General features: G+C 38.8%; 2 protein-coding genes across 9 annotated transcripts in view; one reads left to right on the forward strand and one right to left on the reverse strand.

The window, feature by feature from the left end:
* The window catches only part of farp2 (FERM, RhoGEF and pleckstrin domain protein 2), a 28,165-nt gene extending 16,273 nt beyond the window's left edge, over nt 1-11,892 (reverse strand). For all 7 annotated transcript variants that reach the window (XR_004657856.1, XM_034881150.1, XM_034881149.1 and 4 more), the window contains exons 1-7: nt 11,640-11,892; nt 10,754-10,986; nt 4,085-4,189; nt 2,962-3,004; nt 2,801-2,879; nt 2,377-2,474; nt 1,736-1,850 (exon numbers count right to left, since the gene is read on the reverse strand). Coding sequence is in view for 6 of the 7 variants with exons in the window: in XM_034881150.1 (XP_034737041.1) it covers nt 1,736-1,850; nt 2,377-2,474; nt 2,801-2,879; nt 2,962-3,004; nt 4,085-4,189; nt 10,754-10,954 (641 nt within the window). In the remaining variant the exon portion in view is untranslated. The remainder of the gene's footprint in view (nt 1-1,735; nt 1,851-2,376; nt 2,475-2,800; nt 2,880-2,961; nt 3,005-4,084; nt 4,190-10,753; nt 10,987-11,639) is intronic.
* Nucleotides 11,893-14,879: 2,987 nt separating this feature from the next.
* The window catches only part of hdlbpa (high density lipoprotein binding protein a), a 20,177-nt gene continuing 15,498 nt past the window's right edge, over nt 14,880-19,558 (forward strand). For both annotated transcript variants that reach the window (XM_034881143.1, XM_034881144.1), the window contains exons 1-2: nt 14,880-15,092; nt 17,281-17,352. The gene's annotated coding sequence lies outside the window, so the exon portion shown is untranslated. The remainder of the gene's footprint in view (nt 15,093-17,280; nt 17,353-19,558) is intronic.

Below are 19,558 nucleotides of genomic sequence, written 5' to 3' on the forward strand. Positions count from 1 at the left end.
GTTTACAAATAAAAAATTCATGCGATACCCTGTGGGATGAAAAAATCTGAATGTCTAGCAATGTCTAGTGAAGACTCAAAATGAGTAGTTTGTTCAACATTTAGCGAAGAACATTAAGGAAAAAAAGTGGCATCATTTTGTAGTACACCCAAAACGTTCAGCTTGTGTTCTGGTGTGCTGTTACAGAATTATAGTTTGCTCTTGTTATGTAAAATATGCGGCTCTGATAAATGTTTGGGATGGGTTATGCTTTGCTAACACTAGGGGTGGAACTGTACACTTATTGAGACGGGAGTCTTAGTTCGGTACATGAATTTACATGAGGAACAAACGCTATAAAAAATAAACAAAACTTGCGTGTAAATAAATTATTGTAATGTGGAACTACTGTTAGATAAACGTTTCTTAGATACACCTATCTGTAGCCCCACATTAGCTCTGGAGCTATGTAGCTGCTAGCTGAGCTCCGCCTCGGGTCCAGTGAGTAAGTTATTGCTAGTACCAAACCAAACCATTACACAAACAGGTAATATACTTTTTATTTTAATTTTGGACTTCATCTCATATGTTACAGTGAAAAAAATACCATGAAAAAATATGATTAACATGCACAAGAGAGTTGAGTAGAAATGCCCAGTCTGTGACAGAAGAATCTACTGGCTGCCTGGCACTCCGCTGGTCTATTTTGTGGTAGCAGTGTAAAAACTGCAAGCAATAAATGTGTATCTAGTGGCATTAACAACATCTGGAAGAGGTGTTAACTTTGTTACTAAGGTTAGGGAATTACTGATACCTCCTTATTTAACTGAAACCTTTTCTTCTGCCCTTCAGGCATTTAAGTTGAATTTGTATGCATTTAATTTCATATACTTGCAGTTTAATTCAGGCTCTTATTTTGACATTTGTTTAGCGAGCTAAACAGGAAGTAGTTTTATGCAGACTCTTATTCTGACGTTTGTTTACAGAGCTGAAACCGGAAGTAGGAAATTACATTAGAATTCACCACTTTAGAAAGTGTGAGAAAGGCAGATTACCAATGCGCCAAGGAAATGCACCCAGCCAGTTAACTTCCCAGCAGAAGCATCGCTTGCATGTGTGTGTGTGTGATAGATAGGATAGATAGATAGATAGATATATATATCTCTTTGTTCTGAGTTAACTTTTAAACATAATCAATTAATGTTGTAAAGGGAATGTTAATGGAAACTAGGTTGCTTAGCTAATTACAATATTTTGCTGTTTGTTCCCTAGTTTTACTCTCTCGTCTCTCATCACAATGGCATGTGTATGGATTCAGCACAACATGAAGGAAATAAATCTGCATATAAGGAATTAAAGCTTTCTTCGTGTTCATAAATAGAGAGAGTTTAGCTCGCTGTTTAGCTGGAGTTGTTACCCCTCAGCAAGAACAGTACACCTTTACTTTACGTATACATGACATTGTTAAGAATGTCTTAGATTCAAATATTGAGAATTTAACGGAAGAAAATATGAAGCCACAACCAAACTATTTTTATACTGTTTTTCCTCTCTATACTGTTTTTTATACCTTTTTGTAAGCTGCTAAAAACTGCTCCTTGAAATTTATATTTCCTTGCGGGAGTCATCCCAAAAGGATCAATAAAAGATAAGTCTAAATCTAAACTGGCGTCAGCAGGTAATGGAAAGGTGGATTGATAAGGCAATGCAGAAATACGAACAAGATCACACAGCTTTAGCTCAACATTAAACTTACAGGTGCCTGCGGTGGAGCTCCATAATCCTCTCCTGCACCTTCTCTTGGTAAGGCAACAGCTTGGTCAACCTCAGGAAGTCCCTGTCCGCTAAATCATCATAGTCGCCAATCTCCGCTGCAGTTTAAAGATAAGCAAAACATTGTTATTGAATGTGTACATCATGGTAAACACAGATTAAGCATCAAGTCCATTGGCTTGATCTGAGAGTGCACATTGGTTTTGACAGGGTTTTATATCAATACCAATAATACATAGTTTTAAAAATTAAAGCTGCAAGTGGGTACAAAGTAAAACAAAACAGAATTAGAAGTAGAGTGAGATCTCTTCCTGTAGCTTTCCCTCTATTTAGGACAACAAGAATTACTCTTTGCTCTGTGTTCAGTTTCTAAAACGGTTGTATTGAGTTGTTGGTCAACTGTATGGTCATTTTGGAGGCTGCAGTTTGTAGCGCGGTTGAATTGTGTTGTGTTATACTGACTGGTGTTTAAAATATTTTGTCAACCCCATTTATATCAGTGAGGGTAGACTAAATGACAGAAACAACATCTTAATCCTCCAAATCAAAGAAACAAACAAATTAATACAATTTTGATTACTGGACAACCAAATACTGAAGTACAAAATACCAGCTTGAACATACACTGGATGAGGTGAGAGGCCAGCAGGGCTCCAGTATTTTCTGTGCAAATCAACATGCCCTCCATCATATCCCGTTTCATCTGCAGCGAGAATAAGTACCTAAAAGAAAAAAAAAAAAAAAAAAAGCATGTCCATGAGAGTTGACTAAATGTCATGCAGGCCTTCACAAAATAACTTCTCAAGTCTTAAATGTCACGATGTATTTCATAAATTAAAATAAATACGTGCATTGATTATTTCTTACTTATTGCAGCAAAGCATTCAAAATAATTTTACAAACATTATGGGGAGGTCAAGTATTATAATGCCCTGAAAGCCTTAATTGTGAGGTTCTGGAAAAACAAAAAGAAATGTGTATTTTCTAAAGCCCCTCCACACGGGGATGAGATAAAAGTAATATCCAGTAGGAAATTACAGTCACTGACCTTGTGTACTCCTCCTGCAGTTGACCGGGGTCTGGAGGGAAGAATTTCACTGACAGTCTAAAAAGCGTATTTGCTGGTCCTAAAAAACATGAAACCAGATCATCAGCACACAAGCACATTTTCATTAGGTGGAATTTGAGCTAATATTTCAGCTGACTTACTTCGAGCTTGTCTAATAACAGGTTTTGTGGGTTCAAGCCAAACCTGAAGAAAAAAAAGAAAGAAATTGTTGTAGCTTCACAATTGTGAGAACTTTTTACAAAATTTGACAGATGTTCACGGCGCTACTGCAAATGACTCCATTACTACAAAGTGATTCTATCGGATTCTACGTGGTACTGTAGTAGAGAGATGTGGCAATGTTGTGGGCAAAAACCGGCTTCACTGCCTCACTGTAGGAGCCTGCTTGCTCCGTTACATCTGGGCCTGATTGAGGAAGGAATGTGCTCGATCCAGACAGATATATTGAGCAATTGGTATCAGCTGAAATTTGCCTATTTATTTTACTCTGTTTATAGTTAACAAATGTGTTGTTGGTCAATGTTCAAACAGTTTAGTTTAGTTTATATTTTTTGGAGTAACTCTACTTTTGCATGTAGGAAAGGAACCACTAAAAGAAAAACAGAGCTTCCAAAGTTCAATGCATTTGAACTTTCACCTAGATTGTCATTTACCTTTTTGGTGAGAGAGGTTAGTTTGTATAGTTGTAGTTGCTGCGGAACTTTAAACATGGTGACCGGCTGTTGTCATAAAAGCGCCTCTGAAAAATCACTGCAGAATAATAAATGTTTTGTGTACTGTATATCCAGTAGTGGTTTTCAATGCTCTTGCAGTTGAATGTATGAGCTAAAAAGCCAGTGGGTCAACACCGGCTCAATTCTCTTTGAATAAGATAAACAGTGTGTTCAATATCTTTACAAAAAGCCTGTAGGTGGTCTGGAATTCCACTTATGTTTCTGGAAGAATAAAACATTGGAAAGTCTGACATTTGTGTATGGGCACTTGTGCCAGATGAGTTCAAAATGTTCCTAGATTATATGCTGTTCAATCACTGAACTGTAGAAAGCTAAAGAAGAGCAACTGACCATTTCAGCGCAAAAGATTTCTAAATTAGTCAATTCTCAGCCAGTCATGTTGTTAACAAGCTGTGAACTTTGAGCATTAAACTGCAGCCGGCCTTTGCTGGTCAGCTACTAACAAACAATCAACATGCATGTCTGTTCCTGGATGTTCAATGTGTCGGTTTCAAACAGGAAACAAAAGACACGGTTGTGGTGTACGTACCCAGTTCATCTGCATGTTCTGAAACTCGAGGCCAAAGTAATCACTCTCTATGAGGTTGCCTCTCCGGAAAACTTCAGAAAGGAGGACCTGTCCAATAGCTTTAGGCTGAAAGAAAAAAAGTATTGTTGTTTTCATCACTATGCCAATACAAAGACCCTAAAAGCCCACTGCTGATGTGATACATCTTACAATCTCAATGGGCAGGAGAAATTGCATTGCTTTGAGGAAATACTAAAGAAAAATAAAAAAATAAAAGTTTGAAGAACAAAGTAGCTTAGCAACATCTTAGTTGATTTACAAACAAAACTATGAAAATCCTCGTTGGGCTGAGGTGAGAATAACCATGTTTGTGTGAGCACAGAATAAACGCCTGTCTGTGTGGTGTAGAAAATATTTGGCATCTGTAAATGATCTACTTCATGTCGTTTTATCGCTGCCTATGTTCCATCTGTCAATTCGAGTGGCCTCCATGACCTGGATGAGTAAGTAAACTGCAAAAAGTGTGTCCTAATGTACATTTAAAAGTTATCTGGCCCTAAACAGAGTGCTGCAAAATCACAAGCAGCAAATCTGCAGAAGTTTACCTTCTCGACGCTCTAGGGTTTGTTTTGACTAAATGAAGAACTAATTACTATGTACTAAGCACACACTGCACTTGAGGTTTGGGAGCCTAGCCTGTGACTTTTGGAGAAAATTATAGCCTGAGACATCTGGTTGTAATGTAAAATAGTATTTTTAAAAGCCTTATAAAAAGAATTGCTTTGCATTGGCCAAAGTAAAACATTACAACTCAAAGAGCAGCAGGAGATTTAATGTAGTTAGTCTTTTCATTACTTTGATAGAATCATATGTTCTGCATTCACACAATCTATAAATTGCAGGTGATACCTCCTGACACAACATTCATAATTTAGGAATCCCCTGTAAAAAGGCCCTTTTTTCCATGCATTTCATACAGTGTCTGATTACAGCTGATGTCAACCAGAGAGCAAAACCTGGTGTGTTAAAATACTTTGTCTGGGTTGTCTTTGAGTTCAGGCCAAACATACATAGGTATTCAAAATGTAATGGTGGCAAAATGTAAAGAACATTTTGAGTGATTCGGTCTCAGTTTGACTGGTTCAGTAGGGTTCAGAGTGAATGCAAATTTAACAAACACGCAAGGCGATCACATACTAAGCTCAGAGCCCACGGAATCACCGTCTGAAGTGCTGCGTACTGTAAACTAGGGGCGGCTGTGGCTCAGTGGTAGAGCGGTCGCCTGCTAGTTTGGTAGTTTGATCCCTGGCCCTGCAGTCCCATGTGGAAGAGTCCTTGGGCAAGACACTGAACCCTGAGTTGCCCCTGATGCTGCGCCATCGGAGTGTAAATGTGTGCGAGTGTTCTTCTGATGGGCAGGTGGCACCTTGTACAGCAGCCCCAGGCCACAGTGTATGAATGGTGAACTGTTCCTGCAATATGGGAGTAGTCACTGAGACTAGAAAATAAATTTTAAAAAAAAACAGTCCATTTACATTAAAACTAAAGTTCTTAGAACAAAACCACATCTTCAGTGTGGATTAAGAAATGTCCGTCTAATAATTCCTATTTTCTGGTACGTTTTTAGAAGTTCACCTCCCAGTTTTAATTTAAGGTAACCAGTGTTTTAACTGCAGATTTAAAGCCCAAATAGCTATGATAAACCAGTTAAAAAACCCTCATGATCACTATTCAGAGATCAAAATATATCCAGCTCTTTGCTGTCTTAAAATGCTTTATTTACCAAGCTGCAAAAAAGGTGACTGGTTTGACAAGAAAACCAGAAACACAAGGTAGATTAGAATGAACTGATTTCTTTCCTCAGTGTAGTAGTCATAAGCAAAACTACTTTGACTGGTGTGGTGTCAGAAGCCCCTCCTTTGTGTTACTCATTAACCCTCAGCCGGAACGTAACTGCGTTCACAGCACTACAGTCTGGAGGGAGAGTAAAATCCTCCGCTAATACATTCAGCTTTATCTTCCACAATCTGAGAGGGAGGGCGGTTTCCCAGAGATTGCTGCCTGACAGCTGCCAAAGAAGGACAAGGTACACTACTGTAAATCCCCCTCATATCCTCTTGCATGAATGTACAAAATGTAAGCAGTGTAGTGGCTGCAGACAATTATACACTAAATCTCCCTGATTTCATATCCTGAATAGTTTCAACATGGAATTTTATCACAATGCAGACCTGTGCAAACAACTGTGTGTGCAGTTAGTTACTGTGCAAACGGTTCTCATACCACCCTTTAAATATGGCATTTCTGCATTTACTGAACAGAATGACAGCACATGTAAACATTATATAAATGTCAAATATATTCGATCCGTGGAGCTAGTGAGCTCCTGGCCTGGCAGAGAAGCTTGACCAGAGAGGTCAAGAGAAGACATAAACATGACATGTGAGTCATTATTATCTGGGATATTTGGTAATGTTTTTGTTTTGTTTTACTGTCCAATATGTAAATGATAGAAACTTTGATAATTGTATACTGAAATATTTGGGTTTGACTGGTTGGTCAGACACAACAATCCTAAAAGGTGGTACCTTGGGCTTTGGGAAATTGAGAAGGGCAATTTCCTAATTATGATGTTTTATAGACTATAAGATTAATACATTTGAAAAGACTAATACAGCTTCAAAAACAATTCGACAGCTCAACTGATAATGAAAATTATATTTATAATTAGAGAAAAGTAAAATGTGACTCTAGTTTAGTTTTATCACGATTAACATTACCAAATGATAATTTCTCCATTTTAAAAGGGTGTCAATGTTTTCTTAAAGTCATCCTAACAATTTTAAATTTTATATAAAAACATAATTTTTTAAAATCGGTCAAATCATTTGCAGTTCGTTCACACCAAACTTGTGGTGAGTGGGTGACCCAATCAAGCTCAGAAAGCAGCAGGGATTATAACTAACAGATGTTTCTCTGGGAGACAAATCTTCCCCTGTGTGTGTGTGTGTGTGTGTGTGTGTGTGTGGGGTGGGGGGGGGGGGCACAAGGGCAGGGTTTTTAAAAGCAGCTAGCTACAAGGGAGGACTGCCTTTCTCATGCAAAAGCGAATGAAAAAAGGGCAGAAATAAAACACACACACACACACACACACACACACACAAAACGGTAACCCAAAAAATATCATCCAGCCTAATTTAAATCATCTGCTTGGGTGTACCTTGCATGACAGGTTAAGCGTGGTTCACCAAACAGCCGTTGATACTCTCCAGCTCTAGTAGAACCTCCTACTGACAGCAGGGGTGTGTTTGGGCTTGTATTTGGCACAGTGGGATGCACATTGTTAAGGCCTTGCCACTAGGAGATTTCCTGCTGACATACATTTTAAAGCTCTGCACACCAGTGGCAACTTTTACAAGTTTGTGAGGAGACATTTTAAAAGATCAACAAGTTCTTTGATGCTTTTTGTAAATTATTGGCAACATTTTCAATTATTTGTGCTTATTGTTTTTTTACTGCCTGGCATTGGGACACATCTGTGGCCAGAGCATTTGTTGGCAGATAACAACACCAAACAGTGGTAATCAGGATCAGGTGTTCAAATGCCTTCAGCTCAGGTCATCTGTGTAACCCAGATACTTTCCAAAAGTAATCTTGGCCTCCAAAATACAGAAAAAGAAATAGGTGGGACCTGCTCGAGTGGCAGCTAATTACTCTCAGCAGCAAAATAAAACATCAGAACTGTAACAGGAGATCTGTAATGTGCAGAGCACATGAAACAAGTCCTTCTATGCACAGCTATTAGATTGTGTGGCTACTTCAGTAAACCGTGGGATAGTGAGAGTGCTTGGTAGAGATGAGAGTTGAGTGCTCAGCTGTAGTGGTGTAAGCGTACTCCTTTTTTGAGCATGCACATGAAACGAAAGCCCAATTCTGCTCCCTCGGTTACAGACATAATTATACTTTGATCATCCCCAACTATTTTAATCTTATATTACTATATCTCAAACTATTGCAGGATGCTCAAAACAGCATTCAAAAAGACTATCAGAGACGAGTATCTTTTTTCTTCTACATCTTACCAAACAAGTAACATGAGTTAGATCATTCACAACTGACTAAATCAAACATTCTGCCACAGGCCAGTGGTTGAAATTCCAAACTTTCGGCAGGGCTTCACTTCTGCGTGTGTCCCCCTCCCCCAACACCCCGACTCAAACTTTGTACTGGCCATGACTGCTGCCTTTAAACTGCTCTTTTAACACCAGAGGCTGCCTCACTGTCTCCCCCCCAAACCCACTTGGTTGTCAACCTTGCTATTTATGTGCTTGTTTGCTAACACTAAAGCGTAGCCTGCCCGGATCCCCTCCTACCAGTGCCCCAACTGTAGTCCATTTTCACACAACTAGGTTCTACATCCCACCCTTAGACTTTTTTGCGAGTTTTGAGCTGGAAGTTAAGGCCAGCAACGGGGCTGGCTGAGCTGGACAAAAGAAGCCTGTGTTTCCATGCCCTGCTGGCCCTGCCTCCCTGTCCAGAAACCACAAGGCTCAGCTTTCTCCTGTGCTGGCTGTGGGAGGGGTCTATGGACATGAGCCAAGCGAGCAAATGTCTGCTACTGATGATGACCATGCTAGGTACCTGCAGAAGATGAAGGCCACAGATCAAAGCACAAAAGCTCTGATCTGATTTGTGTGTTGTAGTTGCACACTAAAGACATTAGATTACCCTAAATACATGCATTCCTATCACACCATATGTCAACGTTTCTCCATTCTCATGAGATTATATCTGTAATGCATAAGGTACAAAATGTATAAAAGCAAGACAATGCCAGGACCAAGTGTGCCCTACTTGTGTGTAAGAGAGTGACACATTTTTGACGCGTGTGTATTTGTGTACAGTCAACAGTGAGAGCGGCAGATAATGGCAGATGATAAAGACTTCACACAGATGTATAACGCAGCTGAGCAATCAAAATGCCACAATGAGGGGAGCGTTTGCTTGAAGGCCACAACCATTTCAAACATTCAACACTGCAATTCATATCTATTTTTGCATTCAGTTTCCATTTAAAAAAAAAAGTAACGCAGCTTCATTCATTTTCTTCCTTTAAAAAAGGGATTGTGGTCACATAGACATACAACTAATAATGATATAGCACAGGGACAGTTATTTTTAGGTTAGGATTAAACACAAGTCATGTAGTGGAAGTATAGCTCCTCTGCAGTCACTCTGTGCATAGACATTCATGCTTTTCTCCCACCAGCCCACTACTCTTCAGTATGAATGAACAGCAATATTAAGAAATGTTGGGCAGTGGTGAATAACAGAGCCTCTCAGAGGCCATCTTGTTCTTAGCAAACAACAGTCTGCATGACAACAGGATTGCCGTCATTCCCCTTTTGTAGCCATGTATTTCTGTCTGCCACCTCCTATCAACACCATGTCCACAACTTATTTTGAACCCCAAGACCAAGTTCAGTTCTAACTATTGTAAAATTTAATAATTACATAAAAACGAGTGTCTGTCAAATTCGATTAGCTTACATCTTTGAGACAACATATGGTGCATAAGATTTTGAAATGTCTGTCTCAGCAGTGTCCCCAAACTACATCTGCCAGAACATTTACTGTTGTGGCTACAAAAGGATTTAAAATGAAACACACTAACATATTCTGATAGAATTAGAAGCCCCTAAGTCTAGTTATATTGCAGTGCAAATAAAAACTCCTCCCCATCAATCATTGACTTGAGTCTTCATTCATTGCCATTTGATATTTCCCCCCCCCCCCCACAGCAAATACAGGAAACTCGCTCTGATATAGGGGCTTCCTTATTGCTTCCTATTTGCCTTCTGAATGACTCCAGCAGCAATTTGGCAAGTAAACACGGGAAAGCACTTTAACAGTGTGGATCTCAAAGTGTGCTCAAACAAATTGCCAGCCTTTAAAAAGGATTAACCTCTCTGTGATGTAGTTACAATAAAAAAGGAAACTCAAACGATATCATTCTTGGTTGCAGATTAGCTCATGTTAAATAGTTGCTCACAACTTCAAAATGTCAGTGTAATTTGCCAAGCACTGTATGCTTTATATCATTTTAAAATAGCTAGCAAATAATTTTTTTTTAAAACAAATGCATTTAGCCACTATGATGATGAAAGAACAAGAAAAAACCCCATTTTGGAAACCTTGTCCTGTCACTCCTTTAGTGTAAGTTAAATGAGGATAGAAAATGTTATTGTGATGCTATCCCAGCATCCTCCACACTGAGGAATATACATGCTGATCTGAACTGTTTTCTTGAACAAACAGTCTGAAAAATAACTCCATTTAATTGAATGCTAAATGTAAACATGTACAATATTTAGTCCTGGATGGACAAATTATTTACCTCCTTTTTGGCTTTGAAACTAAGTAATAAATACTGCTGGGGCTTTGAGCAGAAACCACAGCCAATAAAATAAAAAAGTGCCCTGGTGAGTTCCACTAAAATGACCCGAATAAGAAGCCTTAAGGAGGAAGGGATTTCAACACCAAAGCCATGTGGCAGCTGTCACCAACCCAAGCCACACACAACCAGGGTAGCCCAGGACTACAGTAACAAACTGCAGACTTATCACAATGCAAGTAAAGGAGGATGTAAGAAACACAATAAGACCGTGCAAAACTTGACTTGAAACTTACGTCAATATCAAAGAACTCCTGGGAGTCGTCCAGCCCCTGCACACGGATTTGTAGTTCTCGCCCGTGACCTTTGCTCCGGCTGGTCATGTTGCCACTGAGGCTCTGGCCCGGCTCCAAAGTGCTGATACCAGCATTGAACTGGGCTCCCAGCCTTATGCCAGGGGTCTGCAGGGCCCGGTATGAACCCTCTATATCCCCCATTACTGCTCGAAGCAGCTCCCCCCACTTCACTCCTGCAAACACAGGGACAGCAAGCATTCAGACGCTATATGCAAAGCATGACTTGCTTTTTTTGGTTAAAGTAATGTCTTATTGGGTCTGAGGTATGCACATTTATCATGGGAATTTCAATGTTGTAGGTTCACTTGACGTCAGGTGATGGTTGGTTTACAGTTTCATTCTAAAAAGTAGTCTGAAACCGTTTTTAGACAGGTGAGGCTCATTCTTAATACGCGTAACACACACACTTATATCTACGTAGCATACAACTAGAGAGAAGGTTGAAGGAAGACTGCTAGAAAAGACGACGCAAAGGTACCAAACGGAACGACGGCAGACCGACTTTGCTTTTATTAGCGTACGTTGCATGCATGTGGGCCTAAGTGGGTCAGCGAGACTTTGAGAATGAGAATGTTGCAGTTACCAACAATTTAAAGAGAGAAAATACCAACGAACGACGTTCAAAACCCCACATACCTCAAAAGACAATGAAGTGAGCTTTATTTTCATTTGAGAAACGGAGCTCATTGGATAACGTTAACGTTAATGGTTTACCGACGAGGAGCGAAACGAAGTATATTGATATCAGAGTTTTCTTTCCAAAAAATGAGTCATACTAGAGTTTCCAAATGGGATAAATATGCCCATAAAGTAGCATTAAACTTACCGTTTTGTCCGTATCGAAACTAAATGCTAAAAGTTTGTAACACCGAAAAGGACACTACTCCAGTCCATGACCGTCGTCGTCCAACGGAGTGCGTACTCAGACTAGTTTGTCATTGGCTAAAGCAGTTCCATTCGTCCTACCATTGGTTCAAATGTGGCCGAGGATTGGAGCCTGAGAAGCGAAGATTTACCTTCCTAAACTTTAAATAGCCCTGATGGATGGAAAATATACTCGTGACACGTTTAACAGTTTATTATCTCGTGACAACTTGTGTTTAGTCCGATGATCGATAGTTGTCAAAATCCGGCGGAAAAAAAGAGTGTTTCATCTGATTAGTTTTTATCTAATTTGACTCACAAAGCTAAACAACCTTTGTGTGTGTATGTGTGTGTGTGTGTATGTGTGTGCCCCTATGTAGTTAAACGTTTCAAAGTTAGATTAGTCCTACATCAGTCATGATGAATGCGTTGTGTAGTTTGCACTCCGGCCTGTTGCTTCGCAGGATAAGAATCAGATTGAAGTTTTATCAGGAGAAAAGAAAGAAGTCATTTCTGACATTGTAATGGAGCTCCCCCTACTGTTTTCTTTTATAATAAAGAACAAAGTTGCATTGAATTTATAAAATCCCATACCTCAATCTTGTAGGCCCATGGCTATATGTTGTTCATATATATATTACATATTTACATATGTGAAAAAATGTATCAGACCTTTGTTTTGTAGCCTTCATATATCATACAAGTTATATAGGCATACATTGCATATATTTCTAATATCTGTTGTTCGAATATGCTGTACAGTGCCAGATTGTGGGCCCGTCTCTGAAAAGCATGTGAAAGTATAAATTCAATTAGCTTACAATTGATATTTTTGGTCCTGAGAAAAGGCATGTTTTGTGTTATCCTTGCTTCATAAAGGATATTAGAAGATTGTTATCACAAGTGTTAAACAACACATGCAATAACATAGATGTAGACATAATACTGCAATAATGAATTGCAGCATAACAGAACATTTTTAGTGAAGATATTTAGTGTAAAATGTATTGCCATACTTGGTAATTATTTTTTAGGGCCAAGGAGTGGAGCATATCCCAGCATGCAGTGGGATGAAAGTAGGGTATCTGCTAGGTCATAGGTCCATCACAGGGCTTCTTATCTACTTCATTTCTACACAGAAAGTTCTCATCCATTTTTTTTGCAATGTTGATAGATGATCATCGTTGTCGGTGGTGTCAGAAAGAAGGATGCTGTCCAAACTACATTTCATCTTGGACAATGTCTCCCCCCCTCTCCATGGCTTGCGTCTCATACACAGGAGCACTTTTAGTGCCGCTTATTCCCCTAAAATGCACCACAGAGCGCCACAGGAAGTCATTCCTGCCTGTGGCCATCAAACTTTATGACTCCTCCTTTTAAGTGACTGACACACACAGAGTGAGTTTGAAACTTGACAATGTCATCGGTTTTGTGCTACAACACTGGCTTAAAATGTGTGCAATACTCTGATGCAACTATTTATTCATTATTACTGTTCACCATAACAACTACTTAATTATGAAAATACTGGATCATAAAAATTCCTTCAACTGTCATATCCACTCTCCTTAAATTTCTCTTTTTATATTTCTACTCTGATATTTCTATACTCTTGCAACTGTTACACAGAATGTCCCTTTGGGGATCAATGAAGTATTTCTGATTCTAATTCTGATGATGCACTTCTCAAAACGTGTTTATGTGTCATGCACTTTTTGTCTTCACCTGGTTTGTAATTACATGTTTATCACGGCTGGCATTCAGTCTGCACATTCTTGCTTTTATTTGCAGTTTTCCTCTTTTAATTTAGCTGTTTTACTCTCATTCTTTAATCCTCTGTTGGTATAAAGCATGCAGGAGGAAGATCAGGATGGTACCATAATGATGGATTACTCATAGACTTTTCTGTTTTCATGCTGTCTTTGATCTACGTGCATTATCTTCAAAGAGCCTTGGACCTCCTCACAGTTCCATGTGTGCCAGAATTGGTCTGGTAGGTGTGTGTCAGTCATGATATCAATGTTTGTTTCCGGGTGAACACAATAACAGCAACACATGTGACACAAGTCTTTATTTTTTTGCTGACACAAGTGTTTTTGTGGGGATCAATATGGTAAGCGTTGAGGCTGTAGACTGTGGTGCTACTATATCCATTATACCATAATAACCACTGGGCAAAAATGAGTTGCTTACCTCTCTAAAATGATTTTATCTAAGATGATGATAAGCTTGACAGAAGTAGAGTATTTTTTAAGGCTGTTAATGTGGATGTGGTTTACACACTGTGTATCTCCTCTCCAGTTTCACTGTGCAGATGCCCCCTAGGACCGTTTATTAATAAAGTTGTACAATTGCTGGTTTTCTGTATGTTGCATGCATCTTTGCAAAATTCAGGGACTTTGAGAATGTTTAGGGTAATGATCAGAAGTGATCAACAGTCTCTTAATCAATAAGCTTCTTGAATAATTGATTGTATTTGAACTGTAAGGTTCATTCTTGTTCATACTTTACCTTACTAGACTTCTTCTGGAGCTTTCAGCTTTACCTCGTGGGCTGATGAACTTTTAGTTCTAGAATCTACTGAGTGGACATTTGCAATTTCATGAAATGTATCTGATTTCAATTAAATTGAATTAGACATTTTAAACAATAATTATAATTGGAATTTGCACAAGCCTAAAGAGTGTTGGTGTATAGCCATCTCCACAGTGATATGCAGTTGCAGCCTAATATTATGTTACACATATTACTGCATAACAATCAATTCCATACAGTGGTATACAGGTTTTAAATTGAGAAAAAACAGTAGGGCACACTCAGTTCTGGCAATAATCTGTAATCAGAATTGATTTTGGGGGGGTAAAAAATGAATATTTTACAGTCTTATTTTTGTTTGAGAATCAGGGGCTTCATATTTGCATTGTGATCAAAGGACTTTGGAACATTTCAGCCTGCTCTGTGGCAACAAATTAAACTGTATTATCTATCACTGTTGAGAGTTCATTAGCAATGATTATGACAGTTTTTTGAGACATTTTTGATTAGGTGTATTTAGTTTTACTCTGCTTTTGACAGTCCACTGGCATAAACCATTGACTCTGTGACTTGGTGTTATATCCATAAACAACTAGCTGGGGAACGACAAGGACCTTGAGCTAGCGAGCTCATGTTAGCTTACAGTTTACTTCTCATCTTCTCTTCACACCCAATGCATTCAAAGTTTCGAAGTTGTACTAGTCTGTCGCTCTTGGAAATGAAAATAAAGGGAATGTAATCGGACTCTTTGACGTGACGTTGGAGGATATGATTGGTGGGCGGCACTGATATATATTCGTCAGGCTTCAATCCCACCTTCTCGCCAGTGGAATTTCATCTCAGCTTCTGCACCTTCAGGGCAGACGAGAACATAAAATAAGTAAGTACTGCAGTTTTTGTAACCCTATATGACGGTATTGAAATTACATATGACATCTCCCTGTCTTATACAGGGAAATAGTACTTGTTAGCAAGACAGCTTGTTGGTGTACCTTGAACGTTACAGTATGTTCTGGCCTGACTCCGTGTCAGTTCTCCCCTGCTCAGCTGTATGCCTACGTGGACTTAGCGAGCTACTCGAACAAACTGTAAGCTAACATGAGCTCGCTAGCTTAGGCTACCAACCTGTACTTTTTACGGCCGTGTTTGAGCCGGCCAGTTTATATAAAAATGACACGATCGCAGTGTATAAGTGTCTCATCTTAAGATGTTATTTTAACGTTTTAGGATTTTCAATCCACCGTTAGCTTTATGCCATTAGCTAGCTGTTGGCTAAGGTAGCTACAGCTTGAAGTTCTGTGTTGGGTTGTTTGAGTGAGCCAAGCTAGCGGAGGAGCTACGTGTCACAGTCGCACACACCACAGTCAAAGTTTTTAGCAAGTTTGCTAACTAGCGTTAGCCAGCTAGGGGATCGGGTCTAGCTAGGTAGTAATCCATGCGACAGGGATTTAGGTATTGAAGATCCAAGTTATACTAAGATACACACACATTTGCTAAACATCTGACTTATCTTAGTTTCCCGTTGTCTCTGTCGTACATTTCTATGGTTGATAAACGTTAGCCAACATGACGACAGCTAGCATTAACCGTAATGTGTTATTGGCAACTGTCAGTTAGCTAGTTGACTTGATATCGTGTTAGCTAGCACTCACACTAACCAGCTACTTAGCTAAATCCTTAAGCTGGGATTTGTGTACTTTTCTGCTTCTATAAACATTATATAGGCTCAAAGGTTGTCATGCTGTGGCTAACGTGAATGCAAATCTAACTAGCTAGCTAACGTTAGACAAGCACGTAAACGTAATCGTGTTATTAACGTATTAATAACACGAGCGACCTGGTAAGTTAGATAATATGACGCTAGCTACATTTTTACTAAGATACCTTGGTAGCTAACCTCTTTGTTTGGTTGGGCTTTCTGAGATTGGAACTCGTGAGTAATGTAGTTATTAACTTAGTCAACAGTTTAAACGCATAACAGCATTTATAACAATGTAGCTAGTTTTAAGCAAAACAAGCTGGCATCGCAGTGTTGTAATTCACACATATGCCACTCAGTTATTCTCTATTAGCTGACTGATCATTAAGCGGCATTAACATGATTAACAATGTTAATTAATAATGTTAAGGGAACAGGCCATATGATGTGTGCTAACACTTCAAACGTTATACCAACTAACGTTACTAAGTAAGAGCTAGTTAGTAGGATTCATGTAATTTTCCCCCTCTTTTTTATAAATACTGAGTATGCACAAAATGGGACCCTAACCCCTTACCAAACATGGCAGCCTGTGCACACCTTGGTGGTAATTTTAAACTAATATTTATTAACATTCTGGCCGGGATAGGAAATAGGTGACGCCAGTGGCAAACTAGCTTTTTAACAATTACACCCTTTTAATAAGAGGCATTCATTGTGTGTTTTGTTTTTCTTTTCTTTTTTCCCTTCGTCCTGCTTTTGTATAAGAGAGCAATGGCCTATTTAACTGGTTCACCCACAGCAGCTTAATTAATTGCCAGGTCTGTCCTTCTGTCTGACAGGGCAGTATCCAATTATAGAACCAGATGCTTGTCATGGAGAGTGAGCTCGAATGGCACCTATACTTTACAGGAGTTCAGTGATGCGCTTCTTGACATACATTTTATTTGCATACTTGTTAATTTCTGGATGGTTTCAGTTGACTAAGATGGCAGTAGTTTTACTACTGGTCTCACTGTAGCACTAGTATAAAAATATACAAGTTAGGCCTTAGCAAAAGTTGCTTTTGTTTAACACTGATAGCATAAAGTTGACTGTAAAAATATGTATTGGTATGTCATTAACCATGTTTTAGTTAATGGGACATGATACACCGCTTGTAAACATAAGCAATATGTTTCAAATTGATCATACAGATGTTTTTGAGAATACAATTTCTTCTTTATGCATACATAACATTTAGTAGCCAGTCTGTGCAAATGTTTTAATGTGAGTCCTGAAATAATCATTTCATTGTCTTTCTTTGATACTAATAAAAATGCTATGCTGGTCATTTTGACACAGCTCATCCTTTTTTTGTGGTCTTCAGGCAAAAGCTGGCAGGCTGACGGGAAATTGCATCTTTACAGGACGGATTATCTGGTAACTGACCATTTAGCTGGTAAGTTCTTACAACATTTATAAGACAATATTCTGGAGTACAAAGCTTCAGCAGTTTGTCTGAGCAAGTTTTTAATTATGTTAATCAGAGATGTTCCGATACCAGTATCTGTATCTCCTCCGATACTGTCTAAAACGCTGGTATTGATATCAGGAACCACTGGAATTTATATCCCGATCCAATACAACGTTAAAAAAAAAACAACTAAAGAAATTCTACGTTTTTAAAGTAGTTTTATTTGTTCTTTTTCAGTTTTATAACAGACTGTCAAACTGGATGATAAAAGAAAGTTCTGTGGAGTTCCTTGTTTGTTCATGTTTCACAAAGAGTTTAACCTGAGCCAGACCGACAAAGATGGTAATCCTATCACATCCATACAGGGATAGTAGTATACATTTGATAAAAATATGTGACACACTGATACAACTGGTACATGCAATTATGCACTTTTTCTTGCTACCAAAAATGTCAACAAGAGATGGACAAAATTGAATTACTCTTGCCTCAAAGGTGTTCACATGTCAACTTAATGATGTCCATATTGAATGTTTCACTTAATGAATTAAAGGAGGGATATTCACACACTTGTATTGGCAACAAGGCTTGGGATCAGTAATGAGTGCTGGGCAGGGTAGCCTTAAGTTTATGAAGCTTGACAAGGAAGAGGCCACTGAAAGGGGGTCTGAAACAAGTACGGGAAAAAAAAACTGCCTGCTCAACTGACTACTACATTGTTGAAGCTCAGAGTGAGTTTTCTTCAATTGCTCGCTCTGTAAGGAAATGAAAAAAACAGTTCCCCCCCACCCCCTGGATTGAGCATCCTTTTTTTGAGATGGCTGCGGCACAAAATGCATTATTTTTTAAAAGTTATTGATAAAAGTTGCAATGTATTTTTGTTGCAAGAGACGGTAAAAATTTAAACTTGTTTCAGGCAGAATAAAACTACTGTGGGCTGAGTTTTCCTATTAACCTTACCAAAAAGGCTCAGGATGCTGCAAATGTTGGTATAATATAATAATGGCTGGTCTTCTTTTTTTTTTTTTTTTAAAGACAATAGTAAGACAGAATTTGTAGTTGTAGAATCAAACATGTCAATGGCTTGTTGATCTTTACGTTGTTGGTTAATTTCCTATCCTAGCACTGGACACACATTCACACGGTTTGATGAAGGACTTATTGGACTTTACCTTATCATTGCACTTACAATAACAAGTGTAGCTATCCTCAATTTAGTTCTTATCGCGTGTCTGTCTGTCTGGCTGCAGAGTGCTGACAGGAAGCAGCAGCTTTCAGCGACTTTAGACTGAGAAATCGTTACAGTGGACTTTGATTTTAAAATGTATACAGGTTAGCAGGACGGTCTGTTTTGCACGGACCTTAGCTGTACGTTTTGTTGGTAAATGTGTGATGTTTGAGTCACAAGAGAGACGTCTTCATATCAGAAACAAGGAAATGAATTTGGCTACATACGTGTTATGTCAACCCGTTCTCCCTCCTGCTTGGTCAGTGGCTTTCAAAGTCCCATACTGACGCAAGGTCTGGCATGTGGGACTCCAGTTATAGGTCAAATTTGGGTAAAGTTGCAGTGATTGGTCAAAATTGCGAGTCACACTGAATTCAGTGATTGGTTGAATTTGCGTGAATTCATGCGATTGTGACATTACAAATTCCCCCTGGACTGACTAATTTATTTGTGACAACTGGTAGTCTCTTCATGCTTTCAGATACATTTTGGCTAGGCTTCAGGGCAAAATCCACCCTTAAACCGTTCACATCCCTCTGGTTTTGTTTGCCCACAATTTAAGTTTTTCTTTCAGCCAGAAGGAAAAAAACTCAAGCATTGGCTACTGATGTGTTGTGAATTCCTCATGCTACAGAGACTGTGTAGTTACACGTACGTTAGTTACGTCTGCGTTCATTACGATGATATATTAAGATTCATCATTGACAGTGAAGTGGAATTGAGTTTTAGTGTGAGCACTCATTTGTTTATTTGGAACATAGTTGTAAATGGCTCAACCAACACGCCCAGCTTTATATAGGTCAGAAATCCAAATAGCTGTAGGGTCTGTTATAATAATGGCCCAGATTAGTGCTTTGTGCTTTATTTCTTGGAAATAGTTATTCATGTTCAAAGACCTTGGGCAGGACATCTGAGTTTTTTTTTTTTTTTTTTTTTTTTTTTTTTTTTTTTTTTTTTTTTTTT

Source organism: Etheostoma cragini, chromosome 9 (assembly GCF_013103735.1).
Source record: "Etheostoma cragini isolate CJK2018 chromosome 9, CSU_Ecrag_1.0, whole genome shotgun sequence".
In the NCBI taxonomy this organism is placed as follows: domain Eukaryota; kingdom Metazoa; phylum Chordata; class Actinopteri; order Perciformes; family Percidae; genus Etheostoma; species Etheostoma cragini.